This window comes from Triturus cristatus, chromosome 4_2, assembly GCF_964204655.1.
Source record: "Triturus cristatus chromosome 4_2, aTriCri1.1, whole genome shotgun sequence".
NCBI classification, from domain to species: Eukaryota; Metazoa; Chordata; class Amphibia; order Caudata; family Salamandridae; genus Triturus; species Triturus cristatus.
The window spans coordinates 338,707,927-338,730,672 of record NC_140586.1 but is presented as its reverse complement, the minus strand read 5'-3'; the positions used below and the strand labels follow the sequence as shown (position 1 = coordinate 338,730,672).

At 44.9% G+C, this 22,746-nt stretch overlaps 1 protein-coding gene across 2 annotated transcripts in view; it reads right to left on the bottom strand.

The window, feature by feature from the left end:
• Nucleotides 1-22,746, bottom strand: part of SHCBP1L (SHC binding and spindle associated 1 like) — a 1,698,124-nt gene that overhangs the window by 966,838 nt on the left and 708,540 nt on the right. For both annotated transcript variants that reach the window (XM_085600099.1, XM_085600098.1), the window contains exon 4: nt 7,427-7,513. In XM_085600099.1, coding sequence (XP_085456225.1) covers nt 7,427-7,513 — 87 coding nt within the window. The remainder of the gene's footprint in view (nt 1-7,426; nt 7,514-22,746) is intronic.

Below are 22,746 nucleotides of genomic sequence, written 5' to 3'. Positions count from 1 at the left end.
CCGGTTCCCATCTGGGGTGGCCCTGCCCTGCGGCCATCTTGATGGGATGGACTCTATCATCCTGTACATCGGGTCACAGCAAGATTGGGAGTGTGTGGCGCAGAGGAGCGTAGCGGAGCGAGCGCAGGGGGCTGTGCTGGGGTACGGTGACCTTCTCGACGCTCTCGGAGCCCTTCATTCCGCCCTGGTTCACGGCGCCCGGGTATTGGGGAGGAAGCTGGATGGTATTGCGTCAGCATCGGAACAGTTGCGGTCTGCCTGTCCCCAGGTACACAAGGATCTGCTTCACCCTACACAGGAGGAAAGTAACGTGACCGCCTCTGTGAATAAGGGACAGCTGGAAATTTCGGACACTGTGGCAGCGGGTGGTCGGCTGGCTGTGGGGTCGGCCTGTTCCGGAGATTTTGGACTTGAGCAGAAGGTGGTGACTTTGTCCCATGCGCGGCCTCCGGCGACCCGGGCGATCTTCCCGCAGCGGTCGCTTGCTCTGGCTGATTCCTCCTTCCTGGACCTTGTGTGCGGCGCAGGCCCTGGGGCAGTACCGGGAAAGGTGATCTTCCATGACGATGACTGTGTTGGTGTTCAGAGACATCCTCCCTACATGTGTGTGTCCCTTCCTGGTCTTCTTTGGACGCTCCTCTTCCTTGTAACTTTGGACATGATAATGGGTCGCTGGGTATGCATTGGTGGATTCGCAAAGCGTGGCCAAGGATAAGGCTGATCCTTTAGAGGTTGTCATTTAATAGGCGGGCGGGCTTGGGGGTTGTGTGCTCTCACGGCATAACTAATAGTGTAGTCTGTGAATAATGCTCCCCATTTCTCTTAGACATGGTCGAATTTTGGTTGTTTACTGTTTGTTTTGGGGAGGAATATATTGTGCGGGAGGGAGAAGCCAGGGGCATGATTGAAGGCCCTCCTCCAGTTTATTACTACTCTCTCCCCTTCTCTGTTAGGGGGGGTTTCCTCTCTTTCCCATTTTTCTCTGTTTCTTCTATATTTCGGGTCTGGTTCTGGGGCGACAGGCACACTGCGGGGGGGGGGGGGGCCGTAGTCATCTGCAGAGGTGCAGGGTGGGAGGTTGGGGGAGGGGCTTCTTTAGTCCTTTACTTTGTTCCTATGGCCTCCTTTTTCTTCTCTTATTCTTCTTTGTCTTTCTTTTCTGGGGTCAGTACGGTAGGTTTCCTTCGTTGCCAATCATTGTTTTTTATTTGTGCATCAATTTCCGTGATGTCTTCTGGGTCCTAGGGCAGGGGACTGCAGGCGCAAACGGCTCGTGACATTCCTCCACATCCTGAACCTCCTGTTTCAGCGCCAGTGACTTGATAGATTGCTGTTCATTGTTGACGTTCACTACTCAGCCTGCCATTTTTCGCTGCTGAGAACTTGATTGGCACCTGATCCTTCTATCCCTTATTGTAAAATGAAAACCTTTTATATCCTGGTTTCCCCTTTGGGCTGTTCACTGGACTAGAGTATACTAGCATGGAGAATCTGCTTCCCGAGGTGCTGCGTGTGATTAAGATTTGCTTGCTGTTACTTTAACTGCTTAGCGGCCGGCCCCGAGGGTTGTAGGCCCATACTTGTCTTTGGTTGCAATATCAATAAAGGTTTTTCAAAAAAAAAAAAAAAGAAAGCAGCTACTACTGCCATGCACTTTGAGAATGTGCAGCGAGCCGACTTCAGACCGAAGAGCAGGACAGAGAACTGGAAGTGGTCTGACTGGATGCGAAACCTTAGAAACTTTCGATGCTTTGGAGAGATTGGGATGTGGAAATAGGTATCTTGAAGATCTATAGAGCCCATCCAGTCCCCTTGATGTAGAAGCGGGATTATTTGATGTAATGCCAGCATTCTGAACCTCTCTCGAAGAATGAACTTTTTGAGAAGCCTGAGATCTAGTATAGGCCTGAACTCATTCTTTGGACCTTTCTTTGGGACCAGAAAGTATCGGGAGTAGATACCCTGTTGACGTTTATGCCATGGGACCTCCTCGATTGCCTCCTTTAGGAGTTGAGCGGACACCTCTTCTCTCAGAAGATTTATGCGATGGATGACAGGTAGAAACGGACACTTCCCCCCACCAGAGTGGGTAACGGAGTTAGGGGAAGCAAGCACTCACTGCTTCTGTTGTTGCTTGGCAGCAGGTGTGGACTGCCTGGAGCTCCCTCCTCTCCCTCTACCAGGACAACGCTGGTAGGACTGTGATCTTCCTTGATGTTGCTGGGAGGACCACTGAGCGGTTTGAACCCTCTGTTGGAATTGGCGCCGATCGTAAGGACGGTAGTGTCGCCTGAAGTCCTTCCTCTTCTCAAGCCCAACCGCCTTCACTGTATCCAGTTCGGTCTTCATCATGGACATTTCGTCATCAGCATGAGAGCCGAAGAGCGGTGTGCCATTGAAGGGGAGATTTAGAATACGATGTTGCGCCTCTGGCTTCAAACCCGTCAATCTCAGTCAGGCAGAGCGACGGGCACAAATCCCATGTGCATAACCATGGGAAGCTAAGTCAGAGGCATCAGCCGCTGCACTGATGACCTGATTGGCCACCAGACCACCTTCATGAAGGATTTCCAGGAAATCTTGCTTGTCTTCTTTAGGAAGCTTCTCAGAGAAGCGTGAAAGAGAGTCCCACAAAGAGTGGTCATAACAAACCAGTAAGGCGGAAGCGCTGGCTACCTTCATATAAGATGCCGAAGTGGTGCACATTCTCCTGCCAACCAAATCCATGGCCTTACTGTCTCTATCCGGGGGTACCGCAAATGATGCTGCTTCCGTGCCGCTGAAACAATAACTGAGTCCGGTGGAGGGTCAGCCCTCAGAAAAAAGGGATCCTTCTCAGGAGCCTTGTACCTTTCAATGATCCGAGATAGGGCAACCCTCACCGATGCTGGAGTAAGAAACTTTTGAAGAGCAGGCTCTAGCAGGCTAGGCACTAGGGAAAGCAATGGTCTAGAGGAAGACCTTTGGTGAAGTGTCTCAAAAATGACTAACGTTTTAGTTGTGGAAACAGGCATTTCAATCTTAAACTTCACAGCCCCTCAACATAGAACCTCATTGAAGGTCAGGATATCATCAATGGGCGATATTCTACTCGGAGTAGAGGAAGAAAGAGTAGGAGAGTAATCCGCCTTGGAATCTGAAGACCACAATGGAAGATCTATGGCTTTGTCTTCTAGGAGAGCGGTGGCGAGATCTGGATGCCCGACTCCTAGGAGAACGTGATCAGCGCCTTCTCAATGATGGAGACCTTTGTGGAGTGACACGTCGCTCATGTCTTTCAGATCAGTGTACAGATTGAATTATAGGAGCTCTGGATCATGTAGAGGAACGTGGCAGTCTTGTAATCCTGCGAATCTTCCACTCTATTATGTCCCTTACCATCTCGGTGAGATATTAGTTGCAGGAGCTGGAGATGGCACTGGTGAGGGTTCAGGAGAGACTTGCACTATCTGAAGTCCTGGGGAGGTAGAGGCATTCCTTGACGTCACCAACTGGGCGTCCCGCGTGGAGCGGTCTCCCGACGAAGCCCTAGGTCTCTTTGCAGTGGGAGATCTCCTCGACGTTGATCTCCTCGACATCGACCTAGATCGCGATCTTCTTGACCTAGATATAGAGGGTGTTTTTCGAGATCTCGACGTCGATCCTCTTGGCGACGGATGCATCTACGTCATGCGTCTCGACGGCAAATACCTGTGCTGGCGCCTCGACGGCGAGCGACTGTGCCTCACCGGCGTCGATGCCCTCAGTGTTCGGCTCAACTTCGATGCAAGTGGACCTCTCGACGTCGGCAGCGTTCTCGACGTCTTCATGGCACCTCTCGACGGCAGGCTTCGACGTTGGTGAGTCGACGTCGAGCCACGGCCTCTTGACGTTGTAGGTGAGCCAGACCTGGACCGCCTACGCGTTGGTGTCAACTTCTTCTTATGGGTCTTCTCACCTGAAGTCGGTTGCTTCGACGACGAAGGACGCCTCGACGGCGAAGGACGCTTCGACGTCAATTTCGACGCCGACTCGAAACACCAAGGTATTTTGGATGTTGATCTGTCCCTCGACGGCGTGTGAGACCAATGTTTTCTTTTCTCACCTTTCTCTTTACGCTCCAGCCTTGGTTGAGAGGAGGGCTTCTTTGAAGGGATGTTCCTCTCGCCCACTTGCTGTTTCTTTTCCTCTCTCCTGCATGGAGTGCAGCCTAATCTTCTCCCTTTCCCTAAGGGTTCTTTTTGCAAACTTGCTGCAGTGGTAACACTGGTCTGGCTTGTGAGATGAAGGACGAGAAGCAATACAGACCAAGTGAGGGTCTGACTTAGCCATCTTTTTTCCAAAGGCCGGGCACTTATTAAATAAGACCGGCATTATGACAGGAAAAAATAGCCAATAGTCAGAAAAAACAACAGAATTAGTAAGCTAAGTACTAAAGACGTCGAGTGAAACTAAAAAAGTTCACTTTAAACCAGAAAAATAGTGATTAAAATCGCTAACTAGCCAGCTCAATGCTCCAGGATCCTCACAGAAGGAGCCAGAAAAAAGAACTGACCTAACTGTCACCTGTGGTGCGTTATGGGAGCCTGGGGTTCCTGGAGGTCTTAAAGGCACGGCGCCAGTTTTACAATTGTTTCTATATGCAGCCTTTCTAGGCTAATCTGCCTCTATGATCTTGCCTCTTTACCTTTGAAAATAAAGGTTATGTGTTTTAAAGCAAACTTAAAGCAGTTTTCTTCATATGTATCATAAGTATATCATGACTTATATGTCTTTATTTTCTCAAATGTAAAAGATTTACAATACAATTGTGGCAGTTTTGAGCCTAGTAACATGTTTTCAGGCTGCATATGTGTGTATATAGACATATATATATATATTATCTACTGGCGGTCGCCAGTAGATAGTTATAGTTAGGACCGTGTTTCCATAGGAAATCTGAAAATTCTATTTTGAATAACTGTGGCGCCGGTTGACGAATCTTCGCGAAATTTTCAAAACTAATGGGGCGCTCCGCTCAGCTCCTACCCTGAAATTCTCGGGGGGAATCGTCAAGCGGGGGCCGAGAAAAAAGGGGGGTCCCCAAACGCGTTTTCCCCATGCATTTTCCCATAGGACCTTTAGTCGAAGGTACAGCCCGAACGGCTGAACAGAATTACTTGAAATTTGGCAGAGAGGTAGTCCTCAGGTCAGGGATGTGCCTTTTGCATATATGGAGTCAATCTGTTCAGTAGTTCCTGAGAAAATTGCAGTTAAAAGCACATACATATCTATAGCCGCGCACCGTGCGCGCACCTTAACGTGCGCGAGCGTAATTCTGATTGGTTGTTACATGTCAGTCAACGTTGGAATCGGTCGAAATCAGGAAGTGTCGGCCGCCATTTTGTTTTTTTTTCAGTGCGAGAGTGGAAAAGGAAGATGGCGAACGTGAAAAGGGGGCAGGGTAGAGAGTTCCTGACCCCCTAGCCTTTGTCAGGGGGTCCCTGAAGGACCCCGAAGGCAGAAAAAAACATGATTTTTTTTTTTTTAAATCGCGGGGGTGCGCGCACGGTGAAAAACCATTAAAAAAAAAAAATATTTAATACGTAGTTTATTGTAAAAAAAAATATATAAAAAAAATATTAATACATACATAACTTAGCATTTAAAAAAACGTACAAATTCACTGAAAAAACCATAGGTTTCACACACGTTATAGTTAGGAATTAGCATTTAAAAAACCTTGCAAATCCACTTAAAAAACCATAGGTTTCACACATGTTATAGTTAGGTGGATATTTCACTCGTAAAAAACCAATGAAATTCCCCCGTTATAGTTAGTTCAGATAACTATAACTCGAGCGACCGCCACTCTATCACAAGGATGATGTCATCAGTGATGTCAAGAGTGATATTACTCACAATAAAGGGAAGGGGGAGAAGGTACAAACCCTACCTCAACCTCCTCAATAATTATGTATACCACACAAAACAGGAGGTAGGGTGAAAAAACGGCTATAATCCACTAGCAATTGCTGAATGTTTTAAAGAAAGCACACATGTTTTTTGAAAACTGCCCTCACCCACAACAAGTTGTGGCATGCTTCATCATCGGGCTGCTACTAACGCCTCTGCGCAAACCAACGCTAGAGGCGGAGCAATAGGGAGGGGTAGACAGTACAACAATGATACAAAACAAAAGAAGGCTGGATCCTTAAGTGCAGAAAAAATGGATCTTAAAACTGACCCAGGGATATCTCTCTAATACTTTTATTCCTGGATTCCCCTGTCAGATTAAAAAGGTATATATATGTGTGAAAGACTATATACCCAAATGGATGGTGGTGGAGTGAGTTCATTAGGTGCTCTCCACTCCTCCATTCTGCATAGCAGTCGACATGTTTCTGCCGGTTCAAAAAATTAAATCTCCGGCATTCCTCAGGACAATTTGATCCACATGCCCTTTTGCCAAACCCCTGTTTTTTCCCACTGTTGTGGGTTGTACTCCACCTGTGAGTCTGGAGTTCCTCTTATAACTTACTCCTTCAGAGAGTAGGAACAGAGTTTATTAGGTAATTCGCTTAAAAAGGCACTGGAGAAGAGAGCGACCCTCTGTAGTCAAACATTCGTCAAGAGTGGTGCGCTGCCTCCTGATTCAGTCTCTCCTGGTGCCGTGCATGTCAAGAGTGATGCCACTGACCATGTCATGAGTGATGTAATATGTGACGCCATGAGCAGAGGATTGCGGGCGCGCGAGTTATAGTTATCTGAACTAACTATAACGGGGGAATTTCATTGTTTTTTTACGAGTGAAATATCCACCTAACTATAACATGTGTGAAACCTATGGTTTTTTAAGTGAATATATATATATATATATATATATATATATATATATATATATATATATATATATATATATATATATATATATATATATATATATATATATATATATATATATATATATATATATATATATATATATATATATATATATATATATATATATATATATATATATATATATATGCATATTATTGGCTATTGCTCCGGGGTCTCCGCACATGGGCGGGACTATTCAGTGCTTATGACTATTGATGAGTATCACCTGGAAGAGAAGCCCGATAATGAAGCATTCCACATTTCGATGTGGGTGAGGGCCCTGAATTTCCCAGAGATAATTCTGCATAAGAAAAGGCAACACAATGATAAAGCTTCTGGATATTTCTGATGTGTAATTGATTTTGTTGCGAGGGGAAAGGTCCGGGCAATTGACCTCTCATGCCTATAGTGTGTAAAATGTCACTAACTATGAATATAACCTTGATACAGCAGGAGAGATGGGCAGAAGTGGTCTTCATTAACAAATATCTCAATATTAGATCTGTTTCTCATAAAGATAATATTTAGTGACACAACTGTATTTTTCGTGCTACAATCTACTTGCACATAAACATATACTTACAGCTTAATCCTTTCTTCAATTAGAGCAGTGTAGTTTTCACAACATTCCTCATCATCCCAATCTCGCCAAAGAAAATCGTAGAAAAATCTAAAAAATAAAGAACGGTTAAACTACATGCAGTGTATTCACACTGACTATTTGTCTATAAGTTGGAAGGCAAATTGCTTACCTGGAAAAGTTTTTCCATTATGACAGACTTATTCAGAATACTAAGTGCCAGATTTGGAGTTGGAATGACAGGGTACTCCATTGAAAAGGGGGCAGAGTACTGTGTCTGCCAAACTCTCGGCCTGCCTGACTCATTTACAAACAGATAGGGATTACTTTAAGCTTTCCATCAAACGAATTCCGGTTGGCTCGGTCGACGAGAGCTTCATTTGATGGCATGACCGAGTTGGGGCCGATAGAGGAAGGACATTGCACTGCCCACCATATTTAGGGTGGACGGTAGAATACCCTTTGTCAACACCTGGTTCAGAAAAAAAACCTGATTTTGACCCCCCCACAAACTGGGATAAAGCTCCCATGGTGTGGAGGTCATTTGTTTTTTTGTTTTTCAGAAACAAAGTCCTACTTTGGGAGTTTGGTTTAGAAAAGCAAAAAACGTTTGCTGAACAGCCATCATAAACGACGGCAGCCATCCAGCAAACTCTTTGTACATTAGAGGGTACCACCATGATGGTGGATCCTTTCAAATCTTTTTGAATCCCCATGATTAGAAGAGTAGATGCAGGGGTGGGGGAATCCTATCGCCGGACGCCCGAGTCAGGTTGATTTTTACCACGGGCAAGAAGATTTAATGTCTATTTCGTCCGATGATCAAGTAGACATTAAATCGCGTACATAATAAAACAGGCTTTGGGCACTTTGGGATTCACAACCAATCAGAAAGGCCGGAGATGCTTTTAAGGCCTCCGATTGGCTAGCAGTCCAAGTCTGGCTCTAGTCAGTCATTGGCTGGGGAACTGAAACGTCAGTCTCAACAAGCGGCAGTCTCAGCAATCTGGTGTCTCGCTTTCTCAATATCAATGGGTTGGACTTTCAGAACAATGAGGAAGCTGTCTCTATTTTAACACAAGAGGGTAGCACAAATAGCTTGTTGATGGGGCGTGACCTGTAGAACGGGGTGAGGAGAAAGTGTGACATTAATGTTATCAGCTAATGCACAGTGAACTTGCGGCATCAGGGGCGTAGGAATACAGTTACGTTCATCCTCTGTGCTCGCAAAGGGAAAAAGAAATGCAGCTCAACTGATTGCAGTCAAAATAACGGCATTACGCTAGTGCCCATTTCAGATTCCACTAGAAACAAACATTGGAAATGCAATAGGTCTCGCAATTGTTGGAGTTGGGGCTATTGGCATTATAAATGCAAATGTTTTTTAAATATGCAATAGACATGCTCTCCCCACCTTAATAAACTAAAGAACTCTGTTGTGGTTTATTGTTATGTAGTACACCTGCAATGGTGCAGTAGCGCTGGGAGTGAAAATGGCAATTACAGCAATCCTTTATTGCCATAAAGAAAACTTGTAATTGCAGGCAGTTGCCTGTAGGCTGCATAGCAGAGCAATAATGAAACAAAGAAACTGACACCTTGCCGTTAAGGCTTCCAAGGGTTGGGGTACCCTGCCTTTAAGACCTGCAAGGAGACCCTCTGCTCCCATCATGCACCACAGGTGACAGTTAGGTCAGTTCTTTTTGACGGTGCATTGTGTAGAGACACTTGAGTAGAGGAAGCAATTAATATAGAACAACTCCAGTAATGCTCGTCTGGGGAGGAGGGAGGGTCACTTATGGCTTTGATGAGTATAACCCTGGATGAGAAATAAGATTACAGGTAAGTAACTAATCCTTCTCATCCAGAGGATACTCATCAATAGTCATAATCTGTGAATAGAGTAGCAAGACCATACTCACTACCTCGCGGACAGGCAACAGAGTATACAGAACATGAAAAACATTACATTCAAATTGCAATCATGCAAACAAATTCCTAAAAGAGGACTGCCCAACCTGGGCATCGGCCTGTGCATCAGAATCTAGACAGTAATGGCGTGTAAAGGTATGCACCGATCGCCATGTAGCTGCCTTACAGATTTCAGACATTGGAACATTGCAAAGGAGAGCTGTGTGTAGAAGCTTTCCCTCTGGTAGAGTGTGCTTTAGGTTTGCCTTGTAAAGTCTTGTTAGCTAACTGGTAGGATAAAGCTATACAAGAGACAATCCATTGAGAAATGGATCTTTTGGACGCAGATAGACCGGTGTTAGTGGAACCGTAGTTGATAAAGAGCCGGTCAGATTTCCTAGTGTGTGAGTTTTGACAAGGTAAAACTTCAATACTCTCCGGAGATCTAAAGATTGTAAAGATCTCTCAGGGGGAGTAGAAGGTTTAGGAAAGAAAGTGGGTAGAGTAATAACCTGATGATGTGAAAATCCGAGATCACCTTAGGAAGGAAGCTCGGATGTGTACGAAATACCACACTATTGACATGAAACACAGTGTAAGGGTCCTTACAGCACAGCGCCGGAATCTCGCACACCCTGCGGGCTGATGTGATGGCTACTAAAAAAGCAGCCTTCCAGGTCAAATGCTGCAAAGATTGAAGTACTGGGTTTTTAGAACCCAGCGGTGCAGGGGAACACACCCGGAGACTTCGAGTTCTTCCTGTTTCAGACCCACAGAAAGACAGAGTCTTCTAGGTGAAGTCAAAGATCGTATTTATTGGCTGCAGACCAATTACAGGTATCCGAGAAGTACAACACAATGTATATTCTCAGGAGACTGCTTAAACTTACAGAAACGGCCTTCTCCTTATATACAAAATATCATGCTTCAGGCACACATTCCTCGTTTTACGATATGGTCATTCATATGTATTCATTACAAACAAAAAGGCAGAGTCATGATGACCATCCCACATTCCAGTTCAGCCAGCCCACAATGATTTACCCAGCGAGGCTCAGATCCCTCATCAGATATCAGCAGACCCCAATAAACATGGGCACCTCCTGTTGGTAAAACAAGCCATAAAGCAGGAAGAGTCAGGTGTGAAAGAGATTAGCCAGAGGCTTGTGTGGGATGAAAAGGCTTCATGGTGTGTCAAACCCTGATGCTAATCACAGGTGGCTGTAGGACGGGGGAGCTCGTGAGACCGGACTGACCTGGGGCGGTGGAGCCAAATTGCACAGGTCACAGAGAAGTCAAATAGAAGGCACATGTGTTCTGAAGGCCTGTGCATGTCCTTAATGCGCAGCCTATGTGAGGGCAACCATAAGATGGCTACCGCTCCAAAATGGAACCCACGAAGTCGATGCGTAATATCGTATACAAAGTGAATCCATCGATGAAACGTTATGCAAAACACTTGTACATACTGCATTGGCCATTCGCGGTTCGCTGATACCGGAATAGGCAGGGTAGGGCCATGCCTCCTACACGGTCCCAAATTTTAAAGTACCACAGACCCTCCTTTTGCCCTTACATAGGCAATAACTATACTCATATTAATCCGAGTCCAGGTCTATATTCATAAGGTCATGGAGATGTTGCTGTAGCATCATCCTATTACTTAGCTCGTCCCTCGATACAGGTTTCCTTACACATAATGTAGCACAGAGGCCACATATCGCAGGAGCGCACTGTATACACAGACAGAACAGGAAAAGAATGGCTAAGATCATACCAATGACCATCAGAATCTTCCAACCCCAGGCAGATATCAGTTCCCAGAACCACCCCATCAGTGACCAATCTCCTTTATCCACGTGAATAGATTTGGATATTTTATGCAGTTTGGAGATGGCTTGATAAACTGTTGGAGCGTTATCTGGTATGAAAATGCAACAGCTAGATTGGATGACCTTACATACCCCACCACGGTCTGCAAGTATGACGTCTAGAACCATACGGTTCTGCAAAGTCATGAGGCGGTCCGCTTGGAGCTCAGCTGTCAAATTACCAAGGGCACCAGCCGTTACATTAACAGTGGATTCAACCACACGAGTCAGTTGTCTCAGGTTCCTACTATTGACCATCAGTCCCCAAAACGGCAGGAAACCCAGAAAGAAGTCCCCCGCTTCCTGACCGGCAGTATCCTCCTGACTAACAACGCCTCTCACAACTCTGGTCTTGTGATAATCAGAGGCAGCAGTAAATGTTGGCGGTAGCAAATTTGCAATGTAACATGTGCCCGAGAAATCAGGGGGCAACCATGTATATGCTCGGTCATTGCAGACAAAATATGTACCCTTGGCAGCCAAAAACGCAGGGGAAAACTGTGATGGAAAAGTGTATGTTTCAGTACAGTCACTTTTCCCCAGTTGAGCTCTTGGATTCTGACCATTGCCTTGTAGACAGAACCGACCTATGTGGGGTACAACCCAAATTGGGGATGAAATTTTTCGCTGCCTTTCACCCAGACTAATGCTATACCCCGTCGCGTTCCAACCTACATAAGCTCGCAATTCATCCTTGGGAATAGATGAGTATGCGTCGATATCTCTACTCATATCAGCGACTCCTTTCATTAAGGCCTTATTGTTTGTGCTAGGTCTGATGGAACGCGGTTGTCGCGGGGAGTAGGCATCTAATGCAAAAAGAAACATGGTCTGGAATGCCCATGACGATCCATTATAGCTAAACGGCAGCACTAGATATGGGAAACCCTTATTAATGGTATGTGGCATTAAACCACACACCCAGCAATTGGTTGTATTCATAACTAGCTGGTGCTGGTGCAGGAGTTGAATAAACGAGTTGTTTACGAACTCAGACCGTCTAGCTTGTTCGTGTTCAGGCAGAGGGTGGAAAGAGTGTAAGGAGACAGTAGGAGGAGGTATAGGCTGTACAGTGGGTGCAAATGGCACTTGAGAGGAGAAGAAGACATAACTTACAGTAAACACCATCATACTAAATAGTATAAACAGACATAAAAATACAAAACGCTTGCTCTTCATTATTTTACATATTTTCGTCTTAAAGTTCATTTCCTCAGCGGGTCTCTCTATCTTGAAAAACTCCATCCTCTAATCGTGCCGCTCGCGGCGGGTGAGTATCTTCTGCTAAGGAGTACACCTGTCAGTCCAGGGAACGCCCCAGACCACAACACAAATTGGAGCTAAAGGGGCAGAGAACAGGTCATCCCCCACTCAACCGTTTCTATACAACAAGTGACCTGTTCACACGGTGAAAAATCTTTCAAACGTCTATACCCTTTGTCATATATTTTAAGACAAACTATACAGCATGTGGTCACACCATCTATGCTACTTGTGGGTATGATTTCACCAATTTAAAAGAAATTCATACGAGGTGCAATGATCTCTATAGTCCCCAGGTATCTGTCTCTAAACACCCAATAGTGATGAAAAAGTGTAGGAAAGGAGCGAGGGAGCCTCACGGTAGCACCACCAAGGAGGTTTAAGCAGGAAGGTACTCGCCTGCTGCCTCAGGTCTCATCATCAGCTACCCTCGTTCCGAAAAAAGGTGTGTGTATAGGATGAAAAGTAAATAACAACCTAAAAAGTACTAGGGTGTGTGCAAAAAAAAAAAAACCCTATAGACTATAGAGATCATTGCACCTCGTATGAATTTCTTTTAAATTGGTGAAATCATACCCACAAGTAGCATAGATGGTGTGACCACATGCTGTATAGTTTGTCTTAAAATATATGACAAAGGGTATAGACGTTTGAAAGATTTTTCACCGTGTGAACAGAACGCCCCAGACCAACCAGAACCGTTGACCTAACGTCTTCGGCCTGTACCCCGAAGTCTTGGCACCGCGACCCTGCAGCTGAACCCGGATGGTGGTTCGAAAAACAAAAATCAAAAAGTCCTTCAGATGGGAGAGCTGTAATATCAAAAAGAAAATAGCAAGGGAAGGGAATTTTTATTTGTCCATAGGCCTTGGTCTCAAGTTATAGCGGTTTCTGCCAGGTACTGTCTGGTCTTGAAACAAGAGTTCAGGCTCTGTGGTGTCCAATCGAACTGACGGTGGCACAGCTTCCTGCAAAATATCGTCGTTTTCTCGTTCTGAAGTTGTGCCTTTTACGTGTGCATCACTAAATAGCACAAAACGAGGGACAGTGTCAGTTTCAGAATCAGCGATACCCTCCTGGACCCACCGGTCATATGGTAGAGGCAAAGGGATCCGTTGGCAGTGGGCGCCGTGTATCCAATTCTTTTTCCATTTCACTCGAACCGCTGATCTTGTCGATAGAAGTACGAGGTGAGGGCCGATCCAATGGGGCTCATCGTTGTTTTTTCGTTGATAATTTTTTATAAGCACCCACGAGCCAGGGTCGATAGGGTGTCCTGGAGCTTCAGAGGCCTGGGGCAGAGTATCGTGCACCTGTTGGTGTAAAACACGCAATTTAGCCGTCAATTCATACAGATAGTCAAGCAGTACTGGATGTTCGATTTCACTGAATTTTGTCGGTCTTGGCACACCCCATATGTTGGCTGGCCGGCCAAAAATGATCTCATAGGGACTAAGTCCCACTCGTGAATGCACAGTCATTCTTGTTGATAGGAGTGCTAAAGGCAGAGCGTCAGGCCATTTAAGACCGGAGCTCGCCTGGATTTTGGCCAATTTAAGTTTCAGGGTGCCATTGTAGCACTCTACTAATCCAGCTGATTGAGGGTGATTTGCAGCGTGGAACTTCTGCTTAATGCCCAGTCCCTCACACACATTCTTCATCACTCGACCTACAAATTCACTCCCATTATCACTCCACACCATTCTTGGCATTCCAAACCTAGGGAAAAATTCTTTCACAAGGGCTTTGGCTGTTGATAAAGCAGTGTTGTCTTTCAGGGGATATGCTTCTATCCATCTTGAAAAAGCGCAAACAATAACCAGTACATATTTCAAATTGTTGCACCTTTCCATGTGGATAAAATCTAGCTGCAAAACCTCAAATGGATATGATGGAAGCGCAAAATGACCAGCTGGAGTTGGGGTTCCCCTACCAGGATTGTATTTCAAACATACCATACAATTCTTGACCACATTCTTTGCACACTTGGGAATTCCAGCGTTCTGCCATACTGGAGCCAACAACTTACAAATTCCTTACACACTGATATGTGCCATTCCATGTGCCATCGTAACCACTGGAAGCACATATGCATCAGGTAACAACCGATGTTCTGACAAATCAACCCAACAACCATTCTCATCCAATTTACCCTTACTTTCTCTCCACATACTCAATTCTTTCTCTGTGGCTTCAGCTTGAAGGGACTTCACACTCTCTATCGTGTCTTCACACATTCCAACATCACCAACCCATCTTGCAGGGCCTGCGACATACATTCGAGTCTTCACTTCTTTTGCTGTTTCTTTCGCGATTTCGTCAGCAAATGCATTACCACGACCAACATCATCAGTGACCTTCTTGTGCGCACTGCATTTCATGATTGCAACTTGTAACGGTAAGGTCAGTGACTCAAGGAGATCATTCACCAACTGACCATTCTGAATTTTAGCTCCATGCGAAGTCAGGAACCCACGTTCTTTCCACAAGCGCCCAAAACTATGGGCCACGCCAAAGGCATACTGACTGTCAGTATATATGTTCACTTTCATTCCTTCAGACAACACGCATGCTCTTGTAAGGGCAATTCATTCTGCTGCTTGAGCCGAATTATGTGGTATGCGTGCAGTCTCAACAATCGTGTGCAAAGTCGTGATAGCATATGCAGCAGTCGTATCACCATTCGGAAGCTTGACGCACGAACCATCCACCCATAAGGTACCGTCACACTCAGTTAGGGGAGTATCTTTAAGATCCACTCTCCCTTTCGTCTCTTCATCTGTTCTGAACAGACAATCATGCTGCTCAATCTCATCTATGTCTGCTGGGATCGGCAATAATGTAGCTGGATTCAATGTGTTGCATCTCTTTATGTGTATATGGTTTGCCAACAGTGTCAATTCATACCCTGACAATCGAGCACTAGTTAAGTGCTGTGTCTTGGTCCGGTTTAACAATGTGTCCACAGCATGTGGAACCATTACAATCAATGTGTTATTCATCACTAGTCCAGCAGACTGTCGAATAGACACAGCTGCTGCGGCTGTAGCTCTCAAACAACTTGGCAATGCCCTCGCTACCGGGTCCAAAGTTGACGAAAAATATGCGCATGGACGCGGTCTGTCGCCAAAAGACTGTGTTAACACCGATAATGCGCAACCTTCCGTTTCATGAACATACAATGTAAAAGGCTTGCTGTAGTCAGGGGTACCCAACACAGGAGCTGAACATAATGCATTACGCAATTCCCAAAAACTTTTCTGACACTCTTCAGACCATGGGACAGGATTCGGTGTATTTTTACAGGTTAATGCTAACAAAGGTTTTGCCAGAAAAGAAAAACTCGGGATCCAGTGCCTACAGTATGAAGCAATGCCCAAGAAAGCACGCACTTCTCTCTGTGTTCTTGGCACGCTCAATTGTGCAATGGCTTGAATTCTTTCTGGGGTCAGTTTCCTTCCCTCCTTCGATAAGAGATGACCTAAGTAGGTCACTTCTTGTCGACAATATTGAAGTTTTGAGAGAGACACTTTGTGATGAAAGGCAGACAAATGACGCAACAATGACAATGTAGCTTCTTTACAAATCTTTTCAGTATCCGCGGCGATTAGCAAATCGTCAACGTACTGAATAAGGGTAGCACCACTAGGTAAAACAAGTGCATCAAGCTGCGCCTTTAAAGCCTGACTGTATATTGATGGACTTTCACAGTAGCCCTGTGGAGCGCGTTTAAAGCGGAAGCTTCGACCTCCTAAACTGAAGCCAAAAATGTCCCTGCTCTCCTCTGCAATTGGGATGCTAAAGAAAGCATTCTTTAACCCTTTCGCTGCGGCGGAAATTCCGCCGCAGCGCTGGGGGGTGCGGGGGGGGGGGCAGCGCGGTGGCGCTGTGCTCATGACGGATACACTCCGTCATGAGCCACGGTTGAGCTGTGCTCATGGCGGAGCGGTTCCGTCATGACTCCGCCCAGTTGCGTTGTCCCCCCGCACAGGCGGGGAAACAGCGCCGCGTGGGCGGAGCGGCCGCCAACGGTCGTGGCATGACGGAACCGCTCCATCATGAGCACACGGCAACCGTGGCTCATGACGGAGCGGTTCCGTCATGAGCGGGGAAGGGGTTAAATCGATCACTGAGAACCATGCAGCGGAGGCTGGATTCATAGTTAACAAGGCAGTTATATCAGGGACAACTGGAAACTGTGGCACAACTATTTTATTGACCTCTCTAAGATCAATCACAAATCTGTAAACAGGTGGCTGAGAAGTGTCCGTACGTTTTAAAACAGGTAAAACAGGACTATTGCAAACGTTGCCTCTTGTCTCTTCAATTACACCCTTTTTAATCAAATCACTGATAATTGCTAACAACGCTTTCTGGCCTTCATTGGAGATCTTGTACTGGGGAATGCGTGGCAATCTGACATTGGCCTTTAAAGTGACCACATATGGCGGTATTTCCAAGAGACCCACATCATTGGGAACAGTAGCCCAAAGGACATCCGGAAGGGATGACAATTCAGGTGGCAATTTATTCTTTGACAAATACATTGGGGAAATCACTTCCTTACCCAATGTAAGTTGTACTCCTGAGGGAGAACAATATAGTGTTGCATGCAATCTTTTTAACAAATCCAACCCTAACAGATTTTCACCACAACCTGTCGTTAGGATGAGGGGTGCTTTTAGCTCACAAGGTCCAACAGAAAGGGGCATAGGACTAGAAATCGGGTTCCTAACCGGGGCGCCAGAAAAACCTACTGAAACATTCATTTCGCCAGACAAAGGCACGCCAGGGAGTTTTGAATGCATAATTGAACTCTTTGCAGCACCAGTATCCAGCAGAAAGGGCTCTGACACACCCGCTGTAGTCACCTTAACATACGGTCCACTCTGATCCACTGGTACTGAAACAACTCCCTCTCTCTGTCTATGGCTGTCCTAGTAATCATTACCTTCCACATTGTCGTCTTCTGCATAATAGTCATTATTATAGTACTGAGCTGTATTACCAGTTGCATTGGCTTGCTGATCAAAGCTATTTATCATATTTTGAGGCGGAAGAGGACGCGCGTTCTGGGGAACATTTCCACGCCCTCTGCCTCTAGGAGCTTGCTGACCACCTTTACCTCTTGCGCCATACGCATTATTAGTACGCTGCAACAATTTAGGACAACTATACTTAAAATGTCCTTCTTCTTTACAATACGAACATTGATTGGGACCTACAGGAACACGCGGTTGGGAATACTCGAACCTTTGCATGTTTCTCTGGAACTGTTGAGGTTGCTGATAGTTACTCTGACTACCACGCAGTGGGTAGGCCTGCTGTAACAGAACCTTCGTCTTTAATTCTTTCGTTTTCTTGTCTGCTCTATCCTTCTCATCTTTATCCCTATTTTCGTAATACTGTGCAGTGGCCAGTATTAACGCTGAAGAGGAAACAGCCCAAGAACTCTCTGAATCTTTTAATTTCTTACACAACTCGGGAAGCAAATTATGCACAAATTTATCAACAAATAACCGTTGGCCACCTTCAGTACTCATGTCTTGACCACTGTGGTCGATAAATGTTTCTTCAAACCTAGTGAAGAAATCAGACACCGTTTCATCTTTCTTCTGTTTGCATGCCGATAGTTTATCCCAATTCACACGCCTCGCGGGCATTAAAGTTTTCATGTAGGTAATTATTCTACCAGGGAGTTCTGCTACTAGGGGCTCAGGATTTGCACCACCAACTTGTCTAGTGTCTGCGGCAATGATATTAGCCCATGTGTTACCCAATTCTGCAACGTGATCTACATTACGAATGGATCACCATAAAGGCTGTGGAACAACATTCCCGAACAACATATCTATGTCACCTAGATTCATGACACACGATTCTGCAGTCCGTGATAACTCCTTATAATATCCTGCAGGGTTTTTACGGGGGTCAGGCAATGTCTGTTTAAGCGCTAACACCTCAGAACGCTTCCATGGGACATGTACCCAAACACGCTGAAAATGTGGCAAAACAGGTGGAACAGCAGTAGCATCACCAGGCCTCCAAACTGGAGGAACCTCACGCATCGGATATTGACGCGCTTTTACCTTTTTCCCCACAGGGAATTCCTGTTCCAACAATGATTGTTGACAATCATCATTCCTGAAGGACAGTAAAGTCGCAACTGCTTTATATACATCGGGACCCACAATTGTACCTTTTCCAAAATCAAATCGCACTTGACACAACTCCTGCGGGTTTGAGTTTGAACCATGATCTTCCAATTCCTCACAGAGGAATTCACACATTTTCTCAAACACATACCTCTGTTTTGGGGCTTCCCATTGGTGAAAAACATTAACAACTGATTCCACATCATAGAGTGAAGAAAAAACAATCCACCTACGTGCCATATGGTCTAATATCTCTTTCTCTCCAGAATCAAGCAGTTGACTACGCAACTGCTTACGTTGTAAACCAGGGGTCATACTAGATGACCCAAATAGAGGCGACATTAAAATAGTAACTACACTAGCTATTCGTTGTCGTGCAGAAGGAGAAGTTGAGGCGAAAACGGGGGGAAAGACAGAGGGAAGAAAAACGGGTGCAGATACAGGTACAGGGGCAGTGTCAGGAAGAGCGCCAAGGGAGGCAGCTGATGTACTAGGCTAAGTCGCAGGAAACGCAGAGGAGACAGGTAACGAAATTGGCGGCCCTTGAGAGGGCTGCGCTGTAGGGATAGGAGCCAGCTGAAGGGGAGCTGGCGGCTGTGGGAAAGCTTGCGGCAAATTAACTGCAGGCTGTGCATTTAGAGGTTGTGGAGGTGCTGTAGCATTTTGCGCATACGGGGGTGGCGAACTTAACAAATGTGCCATCAGGGGATCTTTCTCCTTTTCTTTTGATGCGCCCTGCTGAAGGGGCGGCAAAACTGGGTAACATTTATCAATAACTAGTTTGCGTTGCCTGTGCAACTGCTCATTCATTTGGTCCTCTTCATTATCTTTAAACTGCACAGCTGCTTGCATTATCGACATACCTCTCTCTCTTTTATTTTTCTTTGCCAATTTAATTTCTTTCTGTTTGGCTTCCTTTCGCCATAGGCGAAAAGAATCAAACATCGCCGGCCGGGCTTTCTTCTTAAATAATTTAACTTCTAAATTATCTAGGATTTCTGTGTCGAAACTACCATTTTGGGGCCCTTTTAAAACACCATCCTTCCTGGTGTATCGGATCCATACTTCATTATACATAATGGGGCACACGCCATGTTTCACATAAAGTTCATAAGTTGGAGTTCCAATTGGAGGAACCGGACACGAATCCTCCAATCGGGAGTCCTTTCTACAACCCAAACAAAACAAATTTCCAAATATACTAGAACCAGGCATCTCCGCTCACTAGTCTAGTTTCAAACTTCAAAGGATTATCGAATACGATAATCTCGTGAATACACAAGCCCTCTGGCTTTGGCACTTGCAAGTTCCAAATCAAAGCGATCCCGAAGGATACCAAATTCCCGAAGGATACCAAACAAACTGGGAGACGCTCCACTTATACTTAACTGAGGTATCGATGATCGATGGCGTCACCAGAAGACTCTCTCAATTGTTTCGCTCTACCAAATCGTTAAGGGTCCAAAACAGGGCGATTAATCAGGGCAGCAGTCCTTCGTAGCCATCGGGACGAGGAGAACCTCGCAGAAAAGACTTTCGGACCACGTCGACATGCAGGGGTCGATGAAGTGGCGGCCTTCCTCCGGAATTTCCACACGAAGCTCCTCACGAACCTCTGGCTTGGACCGGTACCGCTGAAATCGCCCCACGTTGGGCGCCAACTGAAGTACTGGGTTTTTAGAACCCAGCGGTGCAGGGGAACACACCCGGAGACTTCGAGTTCTTTCTGTTTTGTATCCACAGAAACACAGAGGGCCCGATTCACAGAACTAACTTAAGACAAAATACTAAACTTACTACCATTTTGGTATTCACAGAAGGCACTTACTCATTTTGGTATTCACAGAAGGCACTTACTCATTTCGGTATTCACAGAAGTTAGGAGTCCTAACTTTAGGACTCCTAAATGCCTTCTGTGAATACCGAAAGTCTTAAAATTAGGATTTTTCTCAGTTTAGTAGTAGTATAGTTAGGACTCCTAACTTTAGGACTCCTAAATGCCTTCTGTGAATACCGAAAGTCTTAAAATTAGGATTTTTCTCAATTTAGTAGTCCTAAATTTAGGACTCCTAAGTTTAGGACTCCTAAATGCCTTCTGTGAATACCGAAAGTCTTAAAATTAGGATTTTTCTCAGTTTAGTAGTAGTATAGTTAGGACTCCTAACTTTAGGACTCCTAAATGCCTTCTGTGAATACCGAAAGTCTTAAAATTAGGATTTTTCTCAATTTAGTAGTCCTAAGTTTAGACTTAGGACTACTAAATTGAGAAAAATCCTAATTTTAAGACTTTCTATCGTTGTCTAAGACCACTAAAATCACCATAAGGGTAGTCTCGATTAGTGCAAGCTGCTTCACTTAAATAAGTGTGCACCATGTACTAAGCCAGCCTCCTACAGGACTTCCCTGAACAGGTTGGTGTGAACACCAGGGAGCAAGTCCAAAATCAGAGAAATCAAGCAGCAGTGGAGTCTGAAATAATGCCACCCCAGCTCCACCAGAGACCAAAAGGGAAGAAGAACAAATGTTACTTACCTGTAAACGGTGGTTCTCCAGTATTGGTGTCTTTCATAGATTCTTTATAACATTAATTGTCTTTTACGAATACGCCTACGGGTGTTCTGTGCTTAGGCTGGACCATATAATTTGTTTTACTCAGCTCTTGCCCTTTTTATCCCGATAATAGAAACCGACAGAGGTGAGTGACTCTGATGACGGTTGAGTGGGATGACATTGAACTATATATAGGTAAGAGTGATGTGTTCACAACCAATGATACAGACTCTAAGATTTTTTATGGCACAATATTAATATCACTAATGATGATTTACCCTTTTGACTATCAACCACAGAGGACTGACATGATTGGTCAAGTATTGTGGCTCTAGTAATGAAACTTTACAAATAATCATTTTTTTGCACTTGTTTGTTAGCAGAGTGACTTAGGTCCATAGGTCCTGAAGAAAGCCCTGAACTTAGTTGTCATCATGGCTGAAACATGTCGACCTAATCTGAACGAGGGTATATATCTTTAACCCCTTTTCACTTGCTTTTTAAATACTACCACTTATTGGGAGGAAGAATAAAATTGGTGCCCCTGAGTAGGTCGTTTTTAATCACTCTTTATTATTTTCTGCACTCTGACCCTCCTTACCTTAGAGGTGAGAGACTTGATACGTGCTTTGCACTCAAGCTCCTTCCCATTAGGGGTTAAGTTGTAGCCCACATGGGGTACCTTGCGGTCCCCATGTGTTGGAGGAACCCAATGATGAAGCATGTCACCCTCGGGTGAGTGAGGGTTTTCGTCCAAAACTATTTCGTGCCCCATCTGTAATTAGTTGTTTTCTAATTGCTGCTACCTTATACATTGTGTGTTTTTCATGATTTCCTGGTAGAGGTATCTGGTGGCATTATTCTACCTCTGACCCTCCTGTGTGAGATACACATTGTCTTTCATAGATTCACATGCTTCAATATTCCCCGTCGTCGAAGTGGGAGTCCCACGGTACATAAAAAAAGCAATAAGCCATGTATGTGTGTGTGTGTGTGTGTGTGTGTGTGTGTGTGTGTATATATATATATATATATATATATATATATATATATATAGATATATAAATATACATATATAAAATACATATATAAATAAACATTATATATTTTAAAATAACATACAAAGTCAAAAGTAACATAGGATAACCTTGACACATAGGACTGCATTGAAAAAGAAATCACTTTACTGACATATCCATGTCGTTTTTATAGTCCAAACTCCAGCCAATCAGGAGCAAACACCCTCTAGAACCTTCTCCTCAGAAGCTCAGGTCCTCAAATTTTCATAGCACAAGAGTGACAAAAGAGTCTATGAGGAGAAGAGAGCCTCTGAGGGGAGGAAGGGTGGGTCGCATGTGAATCTATGAAAGACACCAATACTGGAGAACCACAGTTTACAGGTAAGTAACATTTGTTCTTCTCCAGTATTGGGGTGTCTTTCATAGATTCACATGCTTGAATAGAATAGTGAGCAGTACTCTGCAGCCTGAAGAGGCAGTATCAAAGTTGCATGAAATACAATGACATAGCATCACAGAATCACAAAACTGATAACAACCCAAGGAGGAGGGAA